Source organism: Mobula hypostoma, chromosome 5 (genome assembly GCF_963921235.1).
Source record: "Mobula hypostoma chromosome 5, sMobHyp1.1, whole genome shotgun sequence".
Lineage (NCBI taxonomy): Eukaryota > Metazoa > Chordata > Chondrichthyes > Myliobatiformes > Myliobatidae > Mobula > Mobula hypostoma.
Window position 1 is genome coordinate 112,983,845 of NC_086101.1, and position 26,184 is coordinate 113,010,028.

A 26,184-nucleotide genomic window follows, 5' to 3' on the forward strand; every position below is an offset into this window, starting at 1 on the left:
TCCCCCTTTTCCTCTTTCCCCTACCCCCACCTTTTATTCTGGTTCTTCTCCCTTCATTTCCAGTCCTGAAGAAGAATCTCGGCCTGAAACGTCGACTGTTTACTCATTTCCATAGAAGTTGCCTGACCTGCTGAGTTCCTTCAGCATTTTTTGTGTGTTATCATGAAGTTAGATTAGATGAGATTATGAGGACACTCAGTCCTCGCTTATTGTCATTTAGAAATGCATGTATTAAAAAATGATACAATGTTCCTCCAGAATGAAATCACAAGAAACACAGGACAAACCAAGACTAAAACTGACAAAACAACATAATTATAACATATAATTACAACAGTGCAAAACAATACTGTAATTTGATAAAGAGCAGAGCATGGGCATGGTAAAAAAAAGTCTCAAAGTCCCAATAGCCTCATTATCTCATGCAGACGGTAGAAGGGAGAAACTCTCCCTGCCATGAATCTCCAAGCGCCACAAACTTGCCGAGGCAGCACCATTGGAAACACCCGACCGCAGCGGACTCTGAGTCCATCCGAAAACTTTGAGCCTCCGACCAGCCCTCTGACACCGAGCACTGAGCACCATCCTCCGCCGAGCGCTTTGACCCTGCCCCGGCTGCCGAGCAACAAGCAAAGCCAAGGACTCGGGGCCTTCCCCTCTGGAGATTTGTTGTTTTGCAGAAGCAGTACAGTACAATACATAAAATATACTATATATTATAATAAGAAATACATAAATATACATACACATGTCTATATTTATTTATCTATATATATCAAAATAAGTAGTAACAAAATAATAAGTAATAAGAGAGCAAAAATAATGAGCTAGTGTTCATGGGTTGGTTCATGGACTGTTCAGAAATCTGATGGCGGGGGAGGAAGTAACTTCCTAAAACTTTGAGAGTGGATCTTCAGCCTCCTGTACCTCATCCCTGATGGTAGCGATGAGAAGAGAGCATGTTCTGGGTGATGGGGCCCTGAAATCCAAAGCATTGAGCTTCAGAGTTGTGTGGGATAGGCTTTACAGACCTGTGGATCTTTGGGATGTCCTGAAGTACCTTTGAAGCCTGCTAAGTAATTCTAACGTGTGGTCTGCAGTATTAGAAGCAATGCAGTTGTTTATTTGTGCATAGAAAGCCCCATGGAAAACTATGTATTGATGAATTTTCAAGTGAAGTTAGTTGACAGATTGTACGAGGTGGCATGTGATGGGGGAGGGATGAAGTGAAAAGCTGGGATGATGATTGGTGAAAGAGATAAAGGACTGGAAAAGGGGGAATCTGATTTTCCGTTCCCCATTCTTTTTTCCCTGTCTCACCTTATCTCCTTACCTGCCTCTCACCTCCCTCTGGTGCTCCTCCCCCTTTTGTGCTCTTTAGTCCTCTCCTATCAGATCCCCCTTCTCCAGCCTTTTTATCTCTTTCACCAATTAACTTCCCAGCTCTTTACTTTCACCCCTCCCCCTCCCAATTTTACCTATCACCTACCACCTTGTACTTCTTCCTCCCCTCCCCACACCTTCTTACGCTGACTTCTGTCTTCCTTTCCAGTCCTGATTAAGGGTAATGGCCAGAAACATCGACTGTTTAGTCTTTTCCGTAGATGTTGTCTGGATTGATAAGTTCCTCCAACATTTTGTGTGTGCTGCTTTATATCCATAACCTTCTGACAGGTGAATCCTGGCGGCATAGCCCAGGACTCCATCTCTTTAGAGTTCCTATAAGTGATGGCTAATAAATACCAGCTCATAGGTCCTGATCCCACTGTAATGTGTATGGAATCAGAGCACACCAAGATCTGCACTGACTGTACTGTTTCTGTACAATCACCTTTTAAGTTCGAATTCACATCAGTAATGTCAAATATGCAGTGGAGTAGCATCTGTGTGTGTCGCTCCGTTCTCGAAGCTTAATTCCAGAAGAACCACTTTACCTCTGGAGTGAAGGAGATATGGTGAGAATGTGGGCAGTCCTGGAGTGCTCTTATACCTGTCCTTGGGAAGATTTGCTGGTGTAGAACATAGAACATACAGCACAGGAACAGGCCAATCAGCCCACAATGCTGTGTCGAACCAATTAAATGAGTAATCAAATGGCCAACTAAACCAATCCCTTCTGCCTACACAATGTCCATATTCTTTGATTGTCCTGTGCCTATCTAAACATTTCTTAAAAGTCCCTAATGTATCTGCCTCTTCCACCACCCCAGGCAGCACATTCCAGGAACCCACAACTCTCTGTGTTTAAAAAAAATCTCGCCCCTCACATTCGCTTTGAACTTGCCCCCTCTCACTTTAAATGCATGACCTCTAGTATAAGACATTTCAACCCTAGGAAAAAGATTACTGTCTGTCTACTCTATCTATGCCTTTTATAATCTTAAAAACCTCCAATATATCTTCCCTCAGCTTCTGCCTCTCCAGAGGTAAGAATTCATGTTTGTCCAGATTCTCATGATAGCACATGCCCTCTAAACCAGGCAGCAGTTTGAAAAACCTCTCCTGCACTCTCTCCAAAGCCTCAACAAGCTGTGTTGCATACTTCCAATGCTTAACTCAAGTTGGGTCTTTGTGAGAAGAGTGTGGAATATTGAGGCTGCAAATATCAAGTGTGAATGAAGTAGGAGTTTTAAATTCACACTCACACAATGGAGGGTGGGGAGAGAGCAGCAAAACACTTTAAATAGAATGGTCCCCACGCCCTTTCCTTTTAAGTGCGGTGCCTATCTGTGCTGCTCATGCCTGTTGATGGTTGTCACCTGTCTGTTTGCAGGTGGAGTGCCAGAGGACGAAGCTTATATCCCGACATATCTGGAAGCTTTCCCTCCCCTCCCTGAGAAGGGAGCGCCAGGGGACAAGTCCGGTGAGCCAGTTGGAGCATGGAGCAAAATCCGACCAATCAAGTCCTCGGTAATTACACAGGTATGCAACAGGTTTGGAATTTTTTTCCTTAAAGAAGGCCTCTGCACTCGAGCAATCTCTGTCTTTCTCACTCTCGATGGTGAGAGAGAGTCTGCTGTTTTTTGGGTCAAGGAACGCAAACAAGTGATGTGGCAGATTGTCACATTGAAACAGTGAGCTGTTAGCCTCCCCTCTCACTGCAGCAGGAGCAATATCTCTCTCTCCCTCCAGAGTGAGAGAGAGAGCCTATTGAGATGTTGAACTGCTGGGATAGACAGTGATTTTTGATGGACTCTAGATCTGTTACTTACATGGTGGGTGGTTGGGGCTGGTGCTTTTGCAGGAACATCTGTGGGGAGGGGGTTAGGGTCGATGGTTTTGCTGCTTCCCATGGGAGGGGGGAATGAGAGCTTTGGGGTTCTAACCTTTTTCTGTCATTCATTCTTTGGGGTTTTTTTGGTCTCTTTTTTTGTGGATGTCTGTGAAGAGTAAGGAATCCAGGTTGTATACTGTATAATTCTCTGATATTAAGTTGAATCATGAACTATTGTAGAAAACTTTTGATATTTAAGGACTTTGCAAATATGCTTCATGGCCCAGCTTCTGTAAAGTATAAAACATAACTAAAAAATTGCACACAGCAATCTCGCAAGCAGTTAATGACTATACTGCCTGTCCCTGTTGCTAATGACTTAAGGATAAGCATTGACCAAGACACCATGGATTCATGGAGATTTTACACAAAAGTCTAAGTAAATTTTTTTATCAAAGTTCATACACTTAATACCCACTTTATTAGGTACACAATAATGTTAAAATCTAATCAGCCAATCGCAGGACAACAACTCAATGCATAAAAACATGCAGACGTGGTGAAGAGCTCCAACTGTTGTTTGACCAAACATCAGAATGGAGAAGAAATGTGATCTAAGTGACTGTGATCATGGAACGATTGTTCGTGCCGGACGGGGTGGTTTGACTGTCTCAGAAACTGCTGATCTCCTGTGATTTTCACACAACAGTCTCTAGAGTTTACAGAGAATGGAGTGAAAAACAAAAGACATCAAGTGAACGACAGTTCTGTCAGAAAAATTGCCTTGTTAATGAAAGTGGTCAGAGGAGAATGATAGGACTGGTTCAATCTGACAGGAAGGCAACAGTAACTTAAACATCCACACGTTACAACAGTGGTGTGCAAAAGAGCATCTCTGAACGTGTAACACGTCGAACCTTGCAGTGGATGGTTGACAACGGCAGAAGATCACACCGGGTTCCACTCCTGTACCTAATAAAATGGCTAATGAGTGTATGTCATTATATGTTACCTTGAAGTTAATGTCCTTGCACGCATTTGCAGGATATAAAGAAATGCAATGGAATTTATGAAAAACTATACGTAAATAAAGACTGACAAACAACCAATGTGCAAAAGAAGTCAAATTGTGCAAATAAAATTAAAAAGTTGCTCTCCACCCTGCATCTCTAGATGTTTGTCAAAGTTTGTTGTGAAATACTAAATCTGTGCAAACTTCTAAGAAAGCAGAGGTGCTTTTATGTGATGGCACTGATGCTGGTCCCAGAATAGATCTTCTGATATAAAAAAAATGGCAAGGAATTTAAAGCTACTCACCCTGTCCATCTTCAATTCGCTAATTAGATCTGGCACATGGACCTTCCTCCTGTAGTCAACAATCAACTCTTTGGCTGAGTGACAAAATAGTGTTGCTTTCATGAGGCAGTCGAATTAAGGCATCTCCCATCAGCATGGCATTCCCTCACTGGAACTGTCAGCCTGGATTGTCTGCTCAAGACTGGAATGGGATTAGAGCTCTGACCATATTCTAAGGGAAAAGTGTCTCCTACTGAACTGTGTTTTCTATTCAGTTTTCATTCACAGAACCAATACAGCCCTACTCAAGTTCCAAGTAATGTTACAACCACCATCAGAATCAGGTTTTATATCACTGGCATATGTTGTAAAATGTGTTGTTTTGTGACAGCAGCACATGGCAGAATCAGAATCAAGTTTATTATCACGGGCACATGGTGTGAAATTTGTTAACTTAGCAGAAGTACAATGCAATACATGATAATATAGGAGGAAAAAATAAATATGTAAATCAATTACAGTAAGTATATATGTATATTGGATAGATTAAAATAGTACAAAACCAGAAATAATATAATTTTTTAAAAAATCTATGAATTACATTTATGTGTATAGGGTGTAGAAGAGGTTCACCAGGATGCTGCCTGGTTTAAAGGGCATGTGCTCTCACGAGAGGCTGGATAAATTTGGGCTGTTTTCTCTGAAGTGCCAGAGGCTGAGGGGAGATCTGATAGAGATTTACAAGATTATCTGAGGTATAGATAGAGTAGACAGGAAACACCTGTTTCCCAGGGCTGAAATGTCTAATACCAGAGGCCATGCATTGAAAGTGGGAGGGGGTAGGTTCAAAGGGATAAGTTTTTTTACTCAGAGAGTGGTAGATGCCTGGTATGATGGTAGAGGCAAACACATTAGAGGCTTTTAAGTGACATTTAGATGGGCATTAAGTGACAAGGAAGATGGACATGGTGTAGATAGGAAGGATTAGTGTTTGGGTGTTTTTGATTTGCTTTTTAGCTGGTTCAGCACAACATTGTGGGCTGAATGGCCTGTGCTGTACTGTTCTATGTTCTGAGCTATTCCTGAATCGTTGAGTATATGTCTTCAGGCTCCAGTGCATCCTTAGTGGTAACAATGAGAAGAGGGCATGTCCTGGGTGATGAGGTCCTTAAAGAAGAATACCGCCTTTTTTGAGGCATCACCCTTTGAAGGTATCCTCAACACTGGGGAAGCTAGTGTCCATGGAACTGGCTGAGCTCACAACTTTTAGCAGATTTTTCTGATGCTGTGCAGTGGATCTTTCATACCAGATGTTGATGCAACCAGTTGAAATGCTCTCCACAGAACGTCTAAAGAAATTTGTGAGTGTCTTTGGTGACGTAGCAAGTCTCCTCATAATCCTGATGAACTATAGTTGCTATCGTGCTTTCTTTGTAATTGCATCAATATGTTGCCCACAATCCCCAGCGCTAGCTCTTCTCTGCAGGTGCAATTGACCACATTATCATCCACCAAAGCCTCAGGCCATAAGCATCAGATGTGACTGAGTTGCTGGTTGTTAAAAGAAAGATTAGCTTTATTTATCGTATGTACATCAAAGCATACAGTGAAATGTGTCATTTCCATTAAATCATATCAACGTGCATTGTGCTGGACAGCCTGCAAGTACATTTGTTGACAAGTCATAATATTGTTCTGCTTTTTTTTAGTTCAGAGCAAGTTGGGCTGACAATCTAGTACAGTAATGAAAGAGTGTTGCATTGTTCAAGGCCCCAACTCACACATGAAAGGTTAAACTAAGGCCCGGTCTACCTTTATCTTGCTGACTTTATCCACAGATACATCCACAACTTCCATACATAACCAGCATCTTACTTCTAATACGACATATTTGGATAGCAGTAACAGGATAGATCTGAGTCAGCATGGATTTATGAAGGGGAAATCGTGCTTGACTAATCTTCTGAAATTTTTTGAGGATGTAACAATGAAAATGGACAAGGGAGAGCCAGTGGATATAGTGTACCTGGACTTTCAGAAAGCCTTTGATAAAGTCCCACATAGGAGATTAGTGGGCAAAATTAGGGCACATGGTATTGGGGGCAGAGTACGTACATGGATAGCTGACAGGAAACAAAGAGTAGCGATTAACGGGTCCCTTTCGGAATGGCAGGCGGTGACCAGTGGGGTACCACAGGGTTCAGTGCTGGGACTGCAGCTGTTTACAATATACATTAATGATTTAGATGAAGGGATTAAAAGTAACATTAGCAAATTTGCAGATGACACAAAGCTGGGTGGCAGTGTAAAATGTGAGGAGGATGTTATGAGAATGCAGGGTGACTTGGACAGGCTGGGTGAGTGGGCGGATGCATGGCAGATGCAGTGTAATGTGGATAAAAATGAGGTTATCCACTTTTGTGGTAAGAACAGGAAGGCAGATTATTATCTAAATGGAGTCAAGTTCAGAAAATGGGAAGTACAACGAGATCTAGGTATTCTTGTACATCAGTCACTGAAAGCAAGCATACAGGTACAGCAGGCAGTGAAGAAAGCTAATGGCATGCTGGCCTTCATAACAAAGGGAATTGAGTATAGGAGCAAAGAGGTCCTTCTGCAGCTGTACAGGGCCCTGGTGAGACCACACCTGGAGTATTGTGTGCAGTTTTGTTCTCTAAATTTGAGGAGGGACATTCTTGCTATTGAGGGAGTGCAGCGTAGGTTCACAAGGTTAATTCCTGGGATGGCGGGACTGTCATATGTTGAGAGATTGGAGCGACTGGGCTTGTATACACTGGAATTTAGAAGGATGAGAGGGGATCTGATTGAAACATATAAGATTATTAAGGGATTGGACACGCTGGAAGCAGGAAGCATGTTCCCGCTGATGGGTGAGTCCAGAACCAGAGGCCACAGTTTAAGAATAAGGGGTAGGCCATTTAGAACGGAGTTGAGGAAAAACTTTTTCACCCAGAGAGTGGTGGATATGTGGAATGCTCTGCCCCAGAAGGCAGTGGAGGCCAAGTCTCTGGATGCTTTCAAGAAAGAGATGGATAGAGCTCTTAAAGATAGCAGAATCAAAGGTTATGGGGATAAGGCAGGAACTGGATACTGATTGTGGATGATCAGCCATGATCACAGTGAATGGTGGTGCTGGCTCGAAGGGCCGAATGGCCTATTCCTGCACCTATTGTCTATTGTCTATAATACTACTTGATTTCTAGACTGTCTGGTGCTTGACCTGCAGCCTCTGTACCTTTGGCTTGCCAATATCATGCCACACTAAAGAAGTCCCCAATTAATCAAACTCTTATTCTTGCTTTGTAGGGCTTTTTCTCAAATCCATCCAGTTTCCCATTGGAAGTTATTGGATCAGCTTCCCAGATGTCACCAAGCAGCCCATTCCTATTCAGAGTTCATTTTGTGTGTAACATGCTGTAGGGTTTCACTGCTGTATAACATGCTGTAAGGTTTCTCTGTTCCCCTGTTCCCCTGGTGCTACATGTGTAAAAGAAAAACATTTAATTCTCTATTCTGCTCCATAGATGTTGTCTGACCTTCTGAGTTCCATCAGCTTTTTGTGTTGCAATAAGTTCATTTTCTCCTCTGTATTTCAGAATCGGAATTTATTATCAGAATCAGGTTTATTATCATCGGCATGTATCGTGAAATTTGTTAACAGCAGCAGTTCAATGCAATACATAATATAGAAGAAAAAGAAAATAATAAATAAGTAAATCAATTACAGTATACATATATTGAATAGATTAAAAATTGTGCAAAAGGCAGAAATAATATATATTAAAAATGTGAAGTAGTGTTCACGGGTTCAATGTCCATTTAGGAATTGGATGGCAGAGGGGAAAAAGCTGTTCCTGAATCGCTGAGTATGTGCCTTCAGGCTTCTGTACCTCCTACCTGATGGTAATATTGAAAAAGGGCATGCCCTGGGTGCTGGAGGTCCTTAATAATGGACGCTGCCTTTCTGAGACACCGTTCCTTGAAGATGTCCTGGGTACTTTGTAGGCTAGTACCCAAGATGTAGCCGACTAAACTTTCAACCCTCAGCAGCTTCTTTCGGTCCTGTGCAGTAGCCCCCCCATACCAGACAGTGATGCAGCCCCCGTCAGAATGCTCTCCATGGTACATCTTTAGAAGTTTTTGAGTGTATTTTTTGACATGCCAAATCTCTTCAAACTCCTAATGAAGTATAGACGCTGTCTTCACTTCTTTATAGCTGCATCAGTATGTTGGGACCAAGTTAAGTCCTCAGAGATCTTGACACCCAGGAACTTGAAACTGCTTACTCTCTCCACTTCTGATCCCTCTATGAGGATTGGTATGTGTTCCTTCATCTTATCCTTCATGAAGTCCACAATAAGCTCTTTCATCTTACTGACATTGAATGCCAGGTTGTTGCTGTGGCACCACTCCACTAGTTGGCATATCTCACTCTTGTACACCCTCTTGTCTCATTTTAAATTCTACCAACAATGGTTGTATCATCAGCAAATTTGTATATGGTATTTGAGCTATGCCCAGCCACACAGTCATGGGTATAGAGAGAGTAGAGCAGTGGACTAAGCACACACCCCTGAGGTGCACCAGTGTTGACTGTCAGCGAGGAGGAGATGTTATCAGCAATCCGCACAGACTGTGGTCTTCTGGCTAGGAAGTCGAGGATCCAATTTTAGAGGGAGGTACAGAGGCCCAAGTTCTGTAACTTCTCAATCAGGATTGTGGGAAAGATGGTGTTAAATGCTGAGCTATAGTCGATGAACAGCATCCTGACATAGGTGTTTGTGTTGTTCAGGTGGTCTAAGGCCGTGTGAAGAGCCATTGAGATTGCATCTGCCATTGACCTATTGTGGTGACAGGCAAATTGCAGTGGGTCCAGGTCCTTGCTGAGGCAAGAATTCTGTATTCTTCAATCTCCAGTTGTTATACTTCATGACCTATCTATGTCAAACTTCTAGAAACTTGTCCACTTTTCTAACTGAAGGACCGAGGTCAGCACAAAGCAAGATCTGACCATAGGTCACAAGGTCTCTCTTGGAAGCAGAGGATGTAATAATTTATCATGTCGCACATCATACGATTATCAAGGTGGATATCCTTTCATTCACTACTACAGCCACACTCCTTATAGCACAAAACAGGCTTTTCTTTAAAATCAAAGACAGAAACGGAAGCAAGCAAGGTTTACACTCAGTGGCCACTGTATTAGATGCAGGAGTGTAACCCGGTGTGGTCTGCTGCTGCTGTAGCCCATCCACTTCAAGGTTCAACATGTGCTTTCAGAGATGCTCATCACTGTAGCAACGCATGGTTATTTGAACTGCTGTCACCTTCCTGTCAGTTTGAACCAGTCTGGCCATTCTCTGACATCTCTCATTAACAAGACATTTTCGCTCACTGGTTTTTTGTTTTTTTGCACCGTTCTCTGTAATCTTTAGCGACAATCTAGCAAAAATCCCAGCAGATCAGCAGTTTCTGAGATACTGAGGGTGGCACGTTAGTATAGTGGTTGGCACAATGCTTTACAGTACAGACAGCCCAAGTTCAATTCCTGCTGTTGTCTGTAAGGAATGTTCTTCATGTGATCGCATGGGTTTCCTCCGGGTGCTCTGGTTTCTGCCCACAGTCCAAAGACATACCGGTTTATAGGTTAATTGGGTGTTGTAAATTGTCCCATGATTAGGCTAGGAATTGCTGGGTGGCGCAGCTCAAAGGGCCTAATCCATGCTGTACCACAATAGGTTTCAATAGGTGCATTTAATATCACAGAAATGTCTACAATATACATCCTCAAATTCTTTTTCTTCACCAACATCTACAAAAACAGAGGTGCCCCAAAGAATGAATGACAGTTCAAATGTTAGAACCCCAAAGCCCCACCCAACTCCCCCTCCCATGCACAAGCAGCAGCAAGGCAACAACGTCACCCCACCCCAACCAACAAAAAAGCATCGGCACTCTCCGCCGAGCACTCAAGTGTGCAGTAAAGCTCAGCAAAGACACATACTTGCAGTACCGCAAAACTACTTGTTCACCTGGTATTCAACATCCACAGTGTGTGTGTCTCTCTCCCCCTCTCCCCTTCCTCCCTTCTCCCCCCTCCCCCTCTCCCCCTCTCCCCCTCCCCTCTCCCCCTCCCCTCTCCTCTCACCTCCCTTCTCCCCCTTCCCCCTCTCCCCCTCTCCCCCTCCCCCTCTCCCCTCTCCTCTCCCCCTCCCCCTCTCCCCTCTCCCCCCTCCCCTCCCCTCTCCCCTCTCCCCTCGCCCCTCTCCCCCTCTCCCCCTCCCCCTCTCCCCCTCCCCCTCTCCCCTCTCCCCTCCCCCTCTCCCCCTCCCCCTCTCCCCTCTCCCCTCCCCTCTCCTTTCACCCCCTCCTCCCTCCCCCTCTCACTCCCTCTCCCCCCTCCCCCTGTCTCCCCCCTCCCCTCTCCCCCTCTCCCCCTCTCTCCCCCTCTCCCCCTCTCTCCCCCTCTCCCCCTCTCCCCCTCTCCCCCTCTCTCTCCCCTCTCTCTCTCCCTCTCACTCACTCACAGCGAGAGAGGAGACATAACAAACAACTTGCCAATTTATGATATTAAAAGTCTGTTGCATCGCTTTTTCTGAACTCTACGCCTGGAGATTTGGCACCAGAAAGGCGCAGCTCTTCAGGCACACAGCCCCCAGCAGCTAACACTCTGCTCCCAATGCTCCATGCTCGCCTTCCAGCCCGCATTCTTGGTATATCAAAAAGCAGCCGGTCATGAGGCTCTGAGAGCGGGCCCCGTTCCCGCAAAGAACCGAAGTCAGAGTGTAACTCCTGGTCAGGGTCTTCAAAAGAACCCAGCACACCCTGAAAAGAGAAAAAAAGGGTTATTAAAGATAGAAGTAAAGTTATTTCTGAAGACGCAAGTAAAGGAGTTGCCATTTAGCACCATCTTAACTTTGCTCCACCTTGAATTTATTATCTCAGTAATAAATAAATTAATTAATACTCTAACCACCTCATCTGGCACTTACAATCATTCCACAGTCAATGTCACTGAGACCATATTTCTTCCCCATTCAGATGTTTGGTCTGAACAACAACTGAACCTCTTCACTATGTCTGCATTTAAGCATTGAGTTGCTGCCACATGATTGGCTGATTAGATATTTTCACCTAATAAAGTGGCCACTGAGTGTAAGAACAGTTCTAATTCAAGGAACCAAAGTTAGCTAATGTTATGGACCTTAAAGAGAGACTAAGCTATCCCTTGTTGTCCCTGGATTCATAGCGAATCTGCCAATAAAGACGCTAGCGTGATGTGAGCAGCTATTGTCATACTCATCTCAGTTCAAAGCTACAGCTGTTTGGAAATTGTGAGTTGCTGCGGGGGAAAAACACAGGTTAATCATCTCGCAGTAGATACTGACAGACACTACATCTGGTTTCACTGCTGTTGCAGAATTGGCAGGATTCTCATAAACAATCCGCTTATGAGCAGGAAGATCTGGTTATTGTACAAATTCAGCCCTGTTAGTGATGCATAAGTAGTCCGGGTGATAACAGTAATGAGGAAGGAGTAAGCAAGAGCGAGTTTTCCATTCTCCTCAGCAGCAGAATAGCTCACTTTGCCCCCTGGTACAAAGGTTCAATTTATCTGACTTCTGGTAATTTTTCCTCTTCCCCCTTCCCTCTTCTTCCATTGCCTGCTCTTATCCTCACCTGCCTATCACCTTCCCCTGGTGCCTCTCCTCCTTCCCTTTCTCCCATGGTCCACACTCCTCTCCTATCAGATGCCTTTTACTTCAGCCCATCACCAATCTCCTCCCAGTTTCTCACTTCCTTCCTCATACACCTTCCCACCTTCCCCCTCACCTGTTGTCACCAATCACCTGCTAGCTTGTACTCCTTCCCCCTCCACCCACCACCTTATTCTGATTTCTTCCCTGTCCTGATGAAGGGTCTTGGCCTGAAACCTCATCTGTTTATTCCTCTCCATAGTTGCTGCCTGACCTGCTGAGTTTTTGCAGCACTTCGTGTGTGTAAAGCTGTAAGAATTTTTTTTCATTTTTCCACCATTTCTAATGGCTGAAATTTCCTCTCTTGACTTTTCTTGATTCCCTGAATAGTGTTGGATGCAACCTTCCTCCAATCTGCATTCTCTCCTTGTTGAAATTAAAAAGTTGCTGTTGCTTTAGTCGTAATTAATTTCCAATGAGAGCTAAGAGGTTTACTGGTTTGCCAGTCTTAGATCACAAGTAAGGAGTTTCCCTCACAGATGCTGCCCGACCTGCTGAGTTCCTCCAGCAGATTGTTTTGAGTACAAAGTGTTGTGCTTTTCACAATGGTCATGACCTGGTGGCATGTGACTTCAGGCTTCTGTACCTACTGCCCGACAGATGCAGCAAGAAGAGAGCATGACCCAGATGATGGAAGTCCTTTCTATTAATGAGAATTAATAATCCTAATTTAATCATGTTGTATTACTGAAAGCTTGTTCTGTTTTTCCCATTGAACTGTGCTGCAACACTTACAAACATATTGGGACACTTGGAAGCAGTTCACTTTGGGACTGTGGGGAGGATGGTCAGTTATATTTCTGGAGTTGCCACCACCTTTATTCTCATGAAATTTTATCACTTCCCATCTGACAGAAAACCTGGCTACATTGAATCCAGAGTCATGATCATTACCCTCTGATTTTAACTTAAAGGGCACTACAGCATAGAAACAGGCCCTTCAGCCCATTGAGCCCATGCTGAACTGTTATCCTGCCCACTCCCATTGATCCGCACCTGTTCCATTGGCCTTCAAACCACTCCTATCCATCTGCCTATCAAAACTGTTCTTAAATATTGCAAAGGGGTCACCTCTTCCACTGGCAGCTCATTCTACTCACCCCCATCACCCTCTGAGTGAAGACGATTCTCCTTAGTTTCTCTTAAACTTTCACCCTATGACCTCTAGTTTTGGTTTCAACCAATCTCAATGAGGAAAAGCCTGCTTGCATTTACCCTATCTCGTTCATTTGCTTGTATGGGCCATGTCGTAAGACGTGGCTGATCATTGGCTTTCCATTTACCTTGGCAAATTTTTCTGCAGAGGTGGTTTGCCATTGCCGCCTCCTGGGCAGTGTCTTTACAAGACAGGTGACCCCAGGCATTATCAATAACCTTCAGAGGTTATCTGCCTGACTCCAGTGGTCGCATTACCAGGACTTGTGATATGCACTACCTGCTCATACGACCATCCACCACCTGCTTCCCATGGCTTCACATGGCCCTGATCAGGGGGACTAAGCAGGTGCTATTCCTTGTCCAAGTGTGACCTGCAGGCTAGTGGAGGGAAGGAGTACCTTACACCTTTGGTAGAGATTTATCTCCACCCCACCACCTAAATTAAATAAGTAGTGCATAGAGAGAACAAAAATAGTGAGTTAATGTTCATGGGTTAGTTCATTGTCTGTTCAGGAACCTAATGGTGGAGGGAAAGAAGGTGTTCTTGACTCATTGAGTGTGCTTCTTCAGGGTCCTGTACCTCCTTCCTGATGGTAGCAATGAGAAAAGGAAATGTCTTGGGTAGTGAGGCTCCTCAATGTTGGATGCCACCTTTTTTTGATACGTCGCCTTTTGAAGAGGTCCTCAATGCTGGGGAGGCTAGAGCCCATGATGGAGTTGGCTGAGCTTACAATCTTATGCAGCTTTTATGCTTAGAAGATATAGGGTTTAGTTTAGAGGGGAAAGGTTTAAAATATATATTTATTGAGATGCGCGCAAAATAGGCCCTACCAGCCCATCGAGCCACGTCGCCCCGCTATCCCCAGATTTAACCCTAGCCAAGTCATGGGAGAACTTACAGTGACTAATTAACCTACCAACTGGTAAGTCTTTGAAATGTAGGAGGAAACCAGGGCAACTGCAGGAAACCCACACAGTCATGGGGAGAACGTACAAACTCCTTACAGGCAGCGGTGGGAATTAGACCTGGTCACCTGTGCTATAAAGCATTGTGCTACCGTAAATTCCGGTGTATAAGCCGAGAATCTGGCCCTAAATTTTGGTCCTAAAATTAGGGGGTCAGCTTATACAGAGGGTGCCAACTTTGGAAAAACAAATACACGGAAGACAAGTAGTATTTATTGGCTATTTTTGAGTCAAATTCGTTCCACTGTCGACGCATGAATTCTTTGAATGGTTTGTTTAAACTCACATCTAGTGGCTGGAGCACGGACATCAAACCACTGGGGATGACTGTAATGTCCGTATTTTCAGCTTTCAATGCTGCTTTTGTCTCACCTGTCAAGTGCGCTTTGAACACGTCCCAGACAAGTAGCGACTTTTCTTTCCCGAAACCTTCGGGACGTCGACACCACACCTCTTTAACCCACTTCAAGCAACCCGCTTCATCCATCCAGCAGCGTTTTTGGACGTAAACAACACCCCGCGGGAATTTTCTGAGCAATCTTTGTTCTTTTGTCTCAACACAAGATGACATCTGAGCGGTGCTGAGTGGAGAGATTTTGAGAATCAAGTTCATTGCTCCTTGAAAGTGGCTACACAGTTCGCTAGGGTGGTTAAGATGGCTTATGGAATGCTTGCTTTTATTAGTCAAGGCATTGAGTTCAAAAGTCAGGAGGTTATGTTGCAACTTTATAAAACTGTGGTTAGGCCACATGGAGTATGACATACTGTTCTGGTCACCCCACTATTGGACAGTTGTTGCGGCTTTGCAGAAGAGGTTTACCAGAATGCTGCCTGGTTTAGAGGGCATGTGCTGTCAGCAAGAGGCTGGATAAACTTGGGTTATTTGCTTTGAAGCAGTAGAGGCTGGGAGGGGGGAGATCTGTTGGAGGTTTATGAGAGGCATAGATAGAGTAGACAGAGAGTATCTGTTTCCCCGGGGAGAAATGTCTAATACCAGAGGGCATGCATTGAAGGTGAGAGGGGGTAGGTTCAAGGGGATGTGAGGGGCAAGTGTTTTACTCAGAGTGGTGGATGCCTGGAATGTGCTGCCTGGTGTGGTGGTAGAGGTATCCCTCCATTAAGAGATATTTAGATAGGCACATGGATGTGAAGAAGATGGAGGGATTTGGACATTATGTCGGTAGAAGGGATTAGTGTTTAGGGGTTTTGATTTGCCTTATAATTCGTTCATCACAACGTTGTGGGCTGAAGGACCTGTTCCTGTGCTGTACTGTTCTATGCTCTATGTTCTAATTGGGGAGATTGTTCATAGACTATAAGAGCATAAGATATAGTTGGCCATTCGGCCCATCGAGTCTGCTCCGCCATTCAGTTCCAATTCTTCCGGTCATCTCCTCTCCCCTGCCTTTTCCCCAAACCCTTTGATGCCCTGGCTAATCAAGAACCTATCTATCTCTACCTTAAATGCATCCAATGACTGGGCCTCCACGGCCACTCGTGGCAACAAATTCCACAGATTTACCACCCTCTGACTAAAGTAATTTCTCTGCATCTCTGTTCTAAATGGACGTCCTTCAATCTTGAAGTTGTGCCCTCTTGTCCTAGACTCCCCTACCATGGGAAATAACTTTGCCATATCTAATCTGTTCAGGCCTTTTAACATTTGGAATGTTTCTATGAGATCCCCCCCCCCCGCCCTCCATTCTCCTGAACTCAGGAATACAGCCCAAGAGCTTCCAGACATTCCTCATATGGTAACCCTTTTATTCCTGGAATCATTCTCGTGAACCTTCTCTGGACCTTCTCCAATGTCAGTATATCCTTTCTAAAATAAGGAGCCCAGAACTGCACACAATACTCCGTGTGGTCTCTCGAGTGCCTTATAGAGCCTCAACATCACATCCTTGCTCTTATATTAAATACCTCTAGAAATGAATGCCAACATTGCATTTGCCTTCTTCACCACCGACTCAACCTGGAGGCTAACCTTTAGGGTATCGTGCACAAGGACTCCCAAGTCCCTTTGTGTCTCTGCATTTTGAATTCTCTCCCCATCTAAATAATAGTCTGCCCATTTATTTCTTCCACCATACACTTTCCATCATTGTATTTCATTTGCCACTTTTTTGCCCATTCCCCTAAGCTATCTAAGTCTCTGTGTAGGCTCTAAGTTTCCTCAACACTACCCACTCCTCCATCAATCTTTGTATCATTGGCAAATTTAGCCACAGACCTATTAATCCCATCGTCCAAATCATTGATATACATCTTAAAAAGCAGCGGTCCCAACACTGACCCCTGTGGAATTCTACTGGTAACCAACAGCCAGCCAGAATAGGATCCCTTTATTCCCACTCTCTGTTTTCTGCCCATCAGCCAATGCTCCACCCATGCTAATAACTTCCCTGTAATTCCATGGGCTCTTATCTTCCTAAGCAGCCTCGTGTGGCACCTTGTCAAAGGCCTTCTGAAAATAGTGAACAATATTAGCTGTTTTAGGGCTATATTTTGGCTAAATTTGATAAAAATGGGAAATTTCCTTCCCTGAAGAACCAATGAGCTGGATTGACTTGACACCTGTTAATTCCAGATTTATTCAATTATAAATTTAAATTCCCCTGCATCATGGTAGAATTTGATCACCTGTCTCTCATTCTGTGGTCCCAGTTTCTGGCTTCCAAGTCAAGTCAAGTTTATTGTCATTTAACTATATGCAGATATATAACGTATATAACCATATAACGTATATAGAAACAAAACGTTTCTTCAAACCAGGGAGTAAAGCACAGTAGTACACATAACACACAATAGCATGAAGGTGAGGATAAAATCTACAGATGAATCACACATAAGTAACAAACTAAAGTGCATTAATATTAAATACTGTAAAGTACGGAACAGATTAACCAAAGGCACATCGAATACAATGCGGCTGGGTGTTCAGAAGCCCAATGACCTGGGGGAAGAACCTGTTTCTCATCTTGACCATTCTTGTTTTTATTCATTGTAGTCTCCTGCCTGATGGTAGAAAGTCAAAGAGGATACTGAATGGATGGGTGGGATCCTTGATAAGACGAAAGGCTCTGTGTATTCAGCAAACCTGATAAATATCCCCGATGGATGGTAGGGAGACCCCTATGATCCTCTCAACTGTTCTCACAGTCGTTTGTAAGGACTTCCAGTCCGATGCTCTGCTGCTCCCATACCAGATGGAGATGCAACTTGTTAGGACGCTCTCAATGGTGCTCCTGTAAAATGCAGTTAAGATTGGGGGAGGGGAGCCTTGCTTGCCTCAATCTTCTTTGGAAGTGGAAGCACTGCTGTGCCTTCTTGTCCGGGGAGATGATATGAAGGGACCAGGTGAGGTCATCCATTATGTGAACTCCCAGGATCTTGGTGCACTTAACTCTCTCTGTGGAGAAGCCATGAATTTACAGAGGGAGATGGTTTGTCTGCACCTTCTTGAAGTCTGCAATAATTTTCTTTGTCTTCTCCACCTTCAGGCTCAGGTTGTTCTTCATATAATGTTCCTTCATTTCCTCTCTATATCCAGATAAGTAAAATAACTAAAACGTCACCGCACCCTGTAATTTTGTTGTGCTAGATCAGTAAGAACAATCCAAAAACAATCGTGATCAAAGAAAGACCATGATTGCCTACGTCATAAGACACGACACATAATGAATTATCGAGTTTAGTAATATGCAGAAGTGAAACCCAGTATGGTCTTAATGTTGCTGCAGCCCATCGACTTCATGGTTCAACATGTTGTGCATTCAGAGGTGCTTTCCTGCACACCACTGTTGTAACGCATGGTTATTTGAATTACTTTTGCCTTCTTTTCAGCTCGAACCGGTCTGGCCGCTCTCCTCTGGCCTCTCTTATTAACAAGGTGTTTTCACCCACGGAACTGCCTTTCAGTTGATAATTTTTGATTTCACGCCATTCTTTGTAAAGTCTAGAGGCTGAAAATCCCAGGAGATAAGCAGTTTCTGAGATTCTCAAAGCACCCCATCTGGCACCGTCAGTCATTCCACAGTCAAAATCATTTGAAACACATTTATTTTCTATTCTGATGTTTGGTCTGAACCCAACAACTGAACCTCTTGACCATGTCTGCATGCTTTTATGCATTGAGCTCCTGCCACATGAGTAGATATTGCCATTAATGAGCAGATGTACTGGAGTGCCTAATAAAGTGGTCACTCAGCATAACTATGCAGAGTCATCAAGCTCAGTGAAGGGTCCTGGGGTTCGCTGTGTCTATACTCACCTTTGTACCTTTCCATGTTAATTCTATGTACCCATATTTGGTCTGCAGTCTTCTATTCTAGTGGATCTTAAAAAGTTGTGTGAATCTCTACCTCTGCCATCTCCTCTGGCAGTTAGTTCCAGATTTCAGCCACTGTCTTGTTGAAAATAAATCCCCCCCTCCCCTTAGGAAACTTCTAAATCTCTTCCTCTCACATTAGTCCATTGTCCCCAGCCAGGACAATATGTACATCAGGTGTTACATGTGTTTCATGACTTTGGAGGAACTCAGGGATTGATCAGCATCTGACTGACCTCAGTCTTGACTCAGGGTTTCAACGTGCATCGCCGACAATTCCATTCTTCCCATGGATGTTACTTGACCGGCTGAGTTCTTCCAGCAGATTGTTGCTTTGAGTTCCAGCATCTGCAACCTAACATTTCTACCTTATTGTCTCTCCTCTGCCTAGGTATTTCACGTCCCTCTGGAGGAGCGCAGGTACAAAGACAACAGTCAGTTTGGCGAAGGCGAAGAGGCGAAGGTGTGCCTGGACATCATGCAGAAAACAGGAGCCCACATTGAGCTTTCGTTAGCCAAGGATCAGGGCCTCTCCATCATGGTGACGGGCAAACTCGACTCTGTCATGAAAGCACGGAAGGAAATCGTGGCTCGGCTTCAGACCCAGGTCAGTTGAGAGTTGCTACCACATGCCTATGAAGAAGAAGCTCACATTTTATTGGTGATCTCCGTTTGATCTTTGTTTATTTTCCTGATTCTGCAATCTTAATTCTAATTCTAATTTTAACAGTCGTTTATTTTAATGCAGAAACAAACATACAAATAGTAAGCCAATTAAATAAAGAGCTGAGAAACGATTCTAAGAGGAAATGAATGGCAAAGAATGTGAAGAAAAAAGATGGCGCCTCTGAAAAGCCATCAATTTTACAGTTAAGATAAGGAAAATTCCTTAGAAATAAACTAGTTAATAGGGTACATAATTAAAACCATATCACATGGCTTGTGCCCTCTTCCTTTCCAGTCCTGATGAAGGGTCTCAGCGCAAAACGTTGGGTTTCAGGTTACTTAACCAATGAAAAATGAGAAAGGTGATAAACCATTAGTTTAACTACTATACCGTTTTCTGCCGGTAAGAGTGATGAACCACCGCAAACTCGTGAAACTTACATGAGTTTATTAAAAAAATTGAAATCTTATCTAAAAAAAAGTATTATTTACAAAACGCAATGGGTTCCAACATCTCCAACCATTGTATTTCCCTGAGCAAAGCAAAGATCCTTCCCACCCTAGTCATTCTCTGTCAAAGTCAAAGGCAAGTTTATTGTCACAAGCACAAGCACACCAAATGCAATGATAAACTTCCTTCCAGTAATGTCACACAGCATCAGTGACATAACATTCACCAAAAAAAATTATGCGAAGTAATTCAAGAAAGAATCAGAATCAAGTTTATTATCACCGGCATGTGTCGTGAAATTTGTTAACTTAGCAGCAGCAGTTCAATGCAATACATGATATAGAAGAAGAAAAAAAATAAATAAAAAGTAAAAATAAAATAATAATAATAAATAAATAATCAATTACAGTATGTGTATATTGAGTTGATTGAAAATCATGCAAAAACAAATAATATATATTTAAAAAGTGAGGTAATGTTCAAGGGTTCAATGTCCATTTAGGAATCGGATGGCAGAGGGGAAGAAGCTGTTCCTGAATCACTGAGTGTGTGCCTTCAGGCTTCTGTACCTCCTTCCTGATGGTAACATTGAGAAAAAAGGCATGCCCTGGGGGCTGGATGTCCTTAGTAATGGACGCTGGCTTTCTGAGACACCATTCCCTGAAGATGTCCTGGGTAGTTTGTAGGCTAATACCCAAGATGGAACCGACTAAATTTGCAATGATGCAGCTTGTCAGAATGCTTTCCACGGTACATCTATAGAAGTTTTTGAGTGTATTTGTTAACATACCAAATCTCTTAAAACTCCTACTGAAGTATAGTCGCTGTCTTGCCTTCTTTATAACTGCATCAATATGTTTGGACCAGGTTAGGTCCTCAGAGATCTTGACACCCAGGAACTTGAAACTGCTCACTCTCTCCACTTCTGATCCCTCTATGAGGATTGGTATGTGTTCCTTCATCTTACCCTTCCTGAAGTCCACAATCAGCTCTTCCGTCTTACTGGCGTTGAGTGCAAGGTTGTTGCTGCGACACCATTCTAGCTGGCATACCTCACTCCTGTACGTCCTCTTGTCACCATCTGAGATTCTACCAACAATGGTTGTATCATCAGCAAATTTATAGATAGTATTTGAGCTATGCCTAGCCACATAATCATGTGTAAATAGAGAGTACAGCAGTGGGCTAAGTACACACCCCTGAGGTGCACCAGTGTTGATCGTCAGCGAGGAGGTGATATTATCACCAATCCACACAGGTTGTGGTCTTGCAGTTAGGAAGTCGAAGATGCAATTGCAGAGGGTGGTACAGAGGCCCAGGTTCTGTAACTCCTCAGTCAGGATTGTGGGAATGATGGTATTAAATGCTGAGCTATAGTTGATGAACAGCATCCTGACATAGGTGTTTGTGTTGTCCAGGTGGTCTAAAGCCGTGTGAATAGCCATTGAGATTACATCTGCCGTTGATCTATTGTGGCAACAGGCAAATTGCAATGGGTCCAGGTCCTTGCTGAGGCAGGAGTTCAGTCTAATTATGACCAGCCTCTAAAAGCATTTCATCACTGTAGATGTTTCAAAGGTACATTTAATGTCAGAGAAATGTATACAATATGCATCCTGAAATGCTTTTTCTTCACAACCATCCATGAGAACAGAGGAATGCCCCCAAAGAATGATTAACAGTTAAATGTTAGAACCCCAAAGTCCTCCCCAGCTGCCCTCCCTCCTGCATGTAGGTGGTAGCAAGCAACAATTCCCCCTCCTCCCACTAGCAAAAAAACGCAACGGCACCCGCCACCGAGCACTCAAGCATGAGCAAGGCAACAGCAAAGACACAGAGTTGTAGTACTCCAAAGACTATGCGTTCACTCGGTATTCGACGTACCACAGGTTTTCTCTCTCTGTAATAAGGAAGAAAGAGACGTTTCCATTTCACAGCGATAGGGGAGACATAACGAACAACCTGCTGATTTACGTTGTTAAAGTCCTTTTTCTGAGCTCTGTGCCCAAAGATCTCATGTCTCTGGGCATACAGCCAAAGATCTTCCAAGCTCCCATGACACACTGGTCCAGGACACCGACTTTCAATCCGTCTGTCTCCAAAGCCCCGTGGTCCTAGGCTCCACAGGCGAGCCGAACTCTTAGGCCACGCTCTTGCCATGTCGGATAATGGCCAGTCGTGACACCCCAAGAGCGGGTCCCATTCCTGCAAAGAGCATGTAACTCCAGGTCAGGGTCTTTAAAAGAACCCTGAAAGGGAAAAATAGAGATATTAATGATGGAGAGACATGTGCTTCTGAAGATGCAAGCAAAGGAATGGCCATTTGGTGCCATCTTGACTAAGCTCCGCCCTCCAATGTGACTGCCACTAGGTGATATTAAGGCAGCTCACATTATTCTTCTTAGGCGCTGGTATAATTGTTGCCTTTTTGAAGCAAGTGGGAAGAGGTTGAAAATGTCCTTGAATACTCCTGCCAGTTGGTTGGCACAGGTTTTCAGAGCCTTACCAGGTACTCTATTGGAACCTTCCGCCTTGCAAGGGTTCACCCTCTTTAAAGACAGCCTAACATCGGCCTGTGAGACAGAGATCACAAGGTCATCAGGTGCAGCAGGGATCTTCACAACTGTAGTTATATTCTCCCTTTCAAAGCGGGCATAGAAGGTTTTGAGTTCATCTGGTAGTGAAGCATCATTGCCATTCATGCTACTGGGTTTCGCTTTGTAGGAAGTAATGTCTTGCAACCCTGCCAGAATTGTCATACATCTGATGTTGCCTCCAACCTTGTTTGAAATTGCTTTTTCGCCCTTGAAATAGCCCTCTGCAAATCATACAGAGTTTTCTCGTACAGGCCTGGGTCGTCAGACTTGAATGCCACCCATCTAGCCTTCAGCAGGCGACTATCCCCTGGTTCATTCACGGCTTTTGGTTTGGAAATGGTGCAGTAAGTCTTTGTGTGTGTGTTCATCCATCGCCGTCGTCGATGAGGACCTCGACACCGTTATGATGGTGTCGAGACAAGTGCGTGATTTGGATTTAAGTGAGGGAGAGTTGCGCAGCATCAGCCTCACTCTCGCTCTCCCAGTTCCCATCTGGATCCAGTGGCAAGACAGAGTTGAGACGGCTGGAGATAGGACTAAGCGCAGTGGATGACCAGGACATCTTCTGTGTCTTGGCCTGCTCTACACATTCCACAATGCTTGCAGCGATCGCCTTCTTGACCGTTGGACCTTCCATTGGTCTCGTCCGCTCAATCCACCAGAGTCTGTCTTCACGTGCTGGGATAGACAACTCGCTATCTCAACGAGGGTTTGAGACCCGTCAGCTATCCTCACCTGGTTTAGCCGGCCTGTCGAAGCCGTTGCCCGGGGTGTGGCTGCTGTCGCATGCAAACAGCTACGGGGAGCCACAGGTGAGAGCTGAGTGCCAGGTGGGGACCAAAGGTGGACTAACCACCTTGAAAAGGACGCGACATGTTCCCCCACCAGAGGTGTTACCCCTCCCTGACACCCCATACACCCCATTGTAGGCACACACTTATCCACACAGGTTTTAATGAAGTTGGTAACAACTGCAGCATATTCATTCAGATTCGAAGATGAATCCCTGAATACAGTCCAGTCCACCAATTCAAAGCAGTCCTGTAGGCGCTCCTGTGCTTCCCTTGTCCATACCTTCTTGGTCCTCACTACTGGTGCTGCAGTCTTCAGTCTGTGCCTATACTCAGGGAGCAGAAGTACAGCCCGAAGTGAGGGCGTGGAATAACACGGTAGGCATTCTTGTTGGTGGTGTAACAATGGTCCAGTGTGGTGTTTCCTCTAGACAATTAGAACAAAAACTGGCTATAGTATTACTCTACTGGATGATCAGGGTTGTGCCCGTTGGTTCAAGAACCAAATGGTTGAAATGATGTAGCAGTTCTCGAAGCTGGTGATGTAGGACTTTGGGCTTCTATACCTCCTGACTGATGGTAACCACAGAAGATGGCATGACCGGGATGGTTGTGATTTTTTGATGCTGGATGCAGCCTCAAGATACAAAAGACATTTAGCTGGAGTCAAACATACCTTCTTTCCTACAATTCCTAGAGACAGTGGGTGCAGCTATCAGGGGCCTCTGGACTCGAGCGACTTGTCTCTCTCGATGGTAAGAGAGAGTTAGCTGCCTATTCTCGAGTTAGGGAAATCGAAATAAAAGCAACATCACAGACTGTAACATTGAAATAACGAGCTGTGGCTTCCCCTCTTGCTGTGATACCTCTCTCTCCCTTGTTAGAGAGAGAGCTTGTGGCATATCAAACCATCAGATGAACATCAGTTTTTCATGGACTCCAGATCATCGTCCCTTTGGGGGCATTACTGTTGCTTGTATGCCAGGTATTGATGGCTGATACTTATGCTGAGGCAGGTAGGGGAGGTGGGAGGGTTGATTCTTTGTTGCTCCTTGTGTGTGGGATGGAAAGGGGATCTAACATTTCTCACAGTTCTAACATTTTCCTGGCATACATTCTTTGGGGTTTCATGGATGCCTGTGAAGAGTACAGTTGCAAGATAAACCCTTTGCAATTACCTGGTTTTCTTCATTAATTGCTCATAAGATGTGGTCTGATCTTCAGCTAAGTCACAATAATAGACCAGCACAATCTACCTAAACTAATAACACACAGACATTTATACCTTTCATGTCTTTATTGAATACATTGTTTGACCATTCACAGTCCAGGCTGGAAAAAGTATGTGAACCCTTGTATTTAATAACTGATAGAACATCCTTTAGCAGTGATAATCTCCACCAAACACTTCCTGTAGCTACTGATCAGACTTGCACAACGGCAAGGAGGAATTTTGACCATTCGTCGTTAGGTCGCATCTGGAATTTGGAATTTCCAGTTGGCAGACGATTTCCCTGCACGCCACTCTGTCCCAGCACTTGTCCACAACATCCCTAGTCTTGTCCAGCTTGGTCCAATCCTTGATGTTATTCAGCCACATTGTTCTTTGCCTTCCTCTTCCTTCCTTTCTTTCCCTCCACATTTCCATATAGCAAGTCCGACAAGATGTTATCTCTCCGCATAACGTGTCCACAATAAGCAACTTCTAACTTCATTATCTTCTCCAGCAATGTCCGTGGTCTATCAACTTCGGACAAAACCCTCTCATTTGAAACTTCCTCTACCCAGCTAATCTTCAACATTTGTTGATAGTACCACATTTCGAAAGCATTAATTTGTTTCATGTCATCCTTCTTCAGGGTCCATGTTTCTGATCTATACCTCAGCACTGGCCATAGATAACACTTGAGGAAGCGGATTCTACTTTGGATATCTACATTCCGATTGCACAGTAGATCTTTTAGCTTCATGAACTGGGTCTTAGCCATACCTATTCTCCTTCTAATCTCAACTTCACATTGCCTGTCATCTGTCAGACAGCTGCCAAGATATTCAAATATTTGCACCTGTTCAATGTCTCGTCCATTCACTTGTAACGATACCATCATGAATGAGTCTTCAGTGTTTGTTTTGCTTACCACCATCTATTTTGTTTTCTTAGGGTTGATTTTAAGTCCATAGTCAAGGCTATCAACCCATATAAAACTGTTTCAGTTCATCAGTATTTCTGGGATACCTTGCATGAACAGCCCTCTTCAGATCATGCCACAGCATCTCAATAGAGTTAAGGTCTGGACTCTGACTTGTCCATTCAAGAACACAAGTTTTCTTCTTTTTAAACCATTCTGTTCTTGTTTTACTCTTGAGTTTCAGATTATTATCTTGGTGCATCATCCAACTTCAATTAAGCTTCAGGTGACAGACTGCTACCCTGACATTCTTCTGTAAAGTGTCTTGATACAGTTTTTAATTCATTGTTCTCTCAACGATTGCAAGCTGTCTAAACCCTGAGGCAGCAAAGCAGCCCCAAACCAAGATGCTCCTTCATCATGCTTCACAGTTGGGATGAGGTTTTTGTGTTGGTGTGCAGTGCCCTTTTTCCACCAAACATAGCAGTCTGCATTTTTTTTCTTTTTACCAGAATTAGGCCATTTGGCCCTTCGAATCTGCTCTGTCATTCGATCATGGCAGATCCTTTTTTCCCCTCTTTAGCCTCGCTCTCTGGCCTTCTCCCTGTAACTTTTGATGCTGTGTCCAATCAAGAACCTATCAATCTCCACCTTAAATGCACCCAGCGACCTGGCCTCCACAGATGCCTGTGGTAACAAATTTCACAAGTTCAGCACTCTCTGGCTAAAGAAATTTCTTGGCATCTCTGTTTTAAATGGATGCCCCTCTAACCTGAGGTTGTGTGCTCATTCTAGACTCTCCCACGAT

The 26,184-nt window shown here is 44.0% G+C and overlaps 1 protein-coding gene across 7 annotated transcripts in view; it reads left to right on the forward strand.

Annotated features, from left to right (window-relative positions):
* The window catches only part of LOC134346925 (vigilin-like), a 269,588-nt gene that overhangs the window by 125,824 nt on the left and 117,580 nt on the right, over nt 1–26,184 (forward strand). For all 7 annotated transcript variants that reach the window (XM_063048789.1, XM_063048785.1, XM_063048790.1 and 4 more), the window contains 2 exons: nt 2,774–2,922; nt 19,134–19,349. In XM_063048789.1, coding sequence (XP_062904859.1) covers nt 2,774–2,922; nt 19,134–19,349 — 365 coding nt within the window. The remainder of the gene's footprint in view (nt 1–2,773; nt 2,923–19,133; nt 19,350–26,184) is intronic.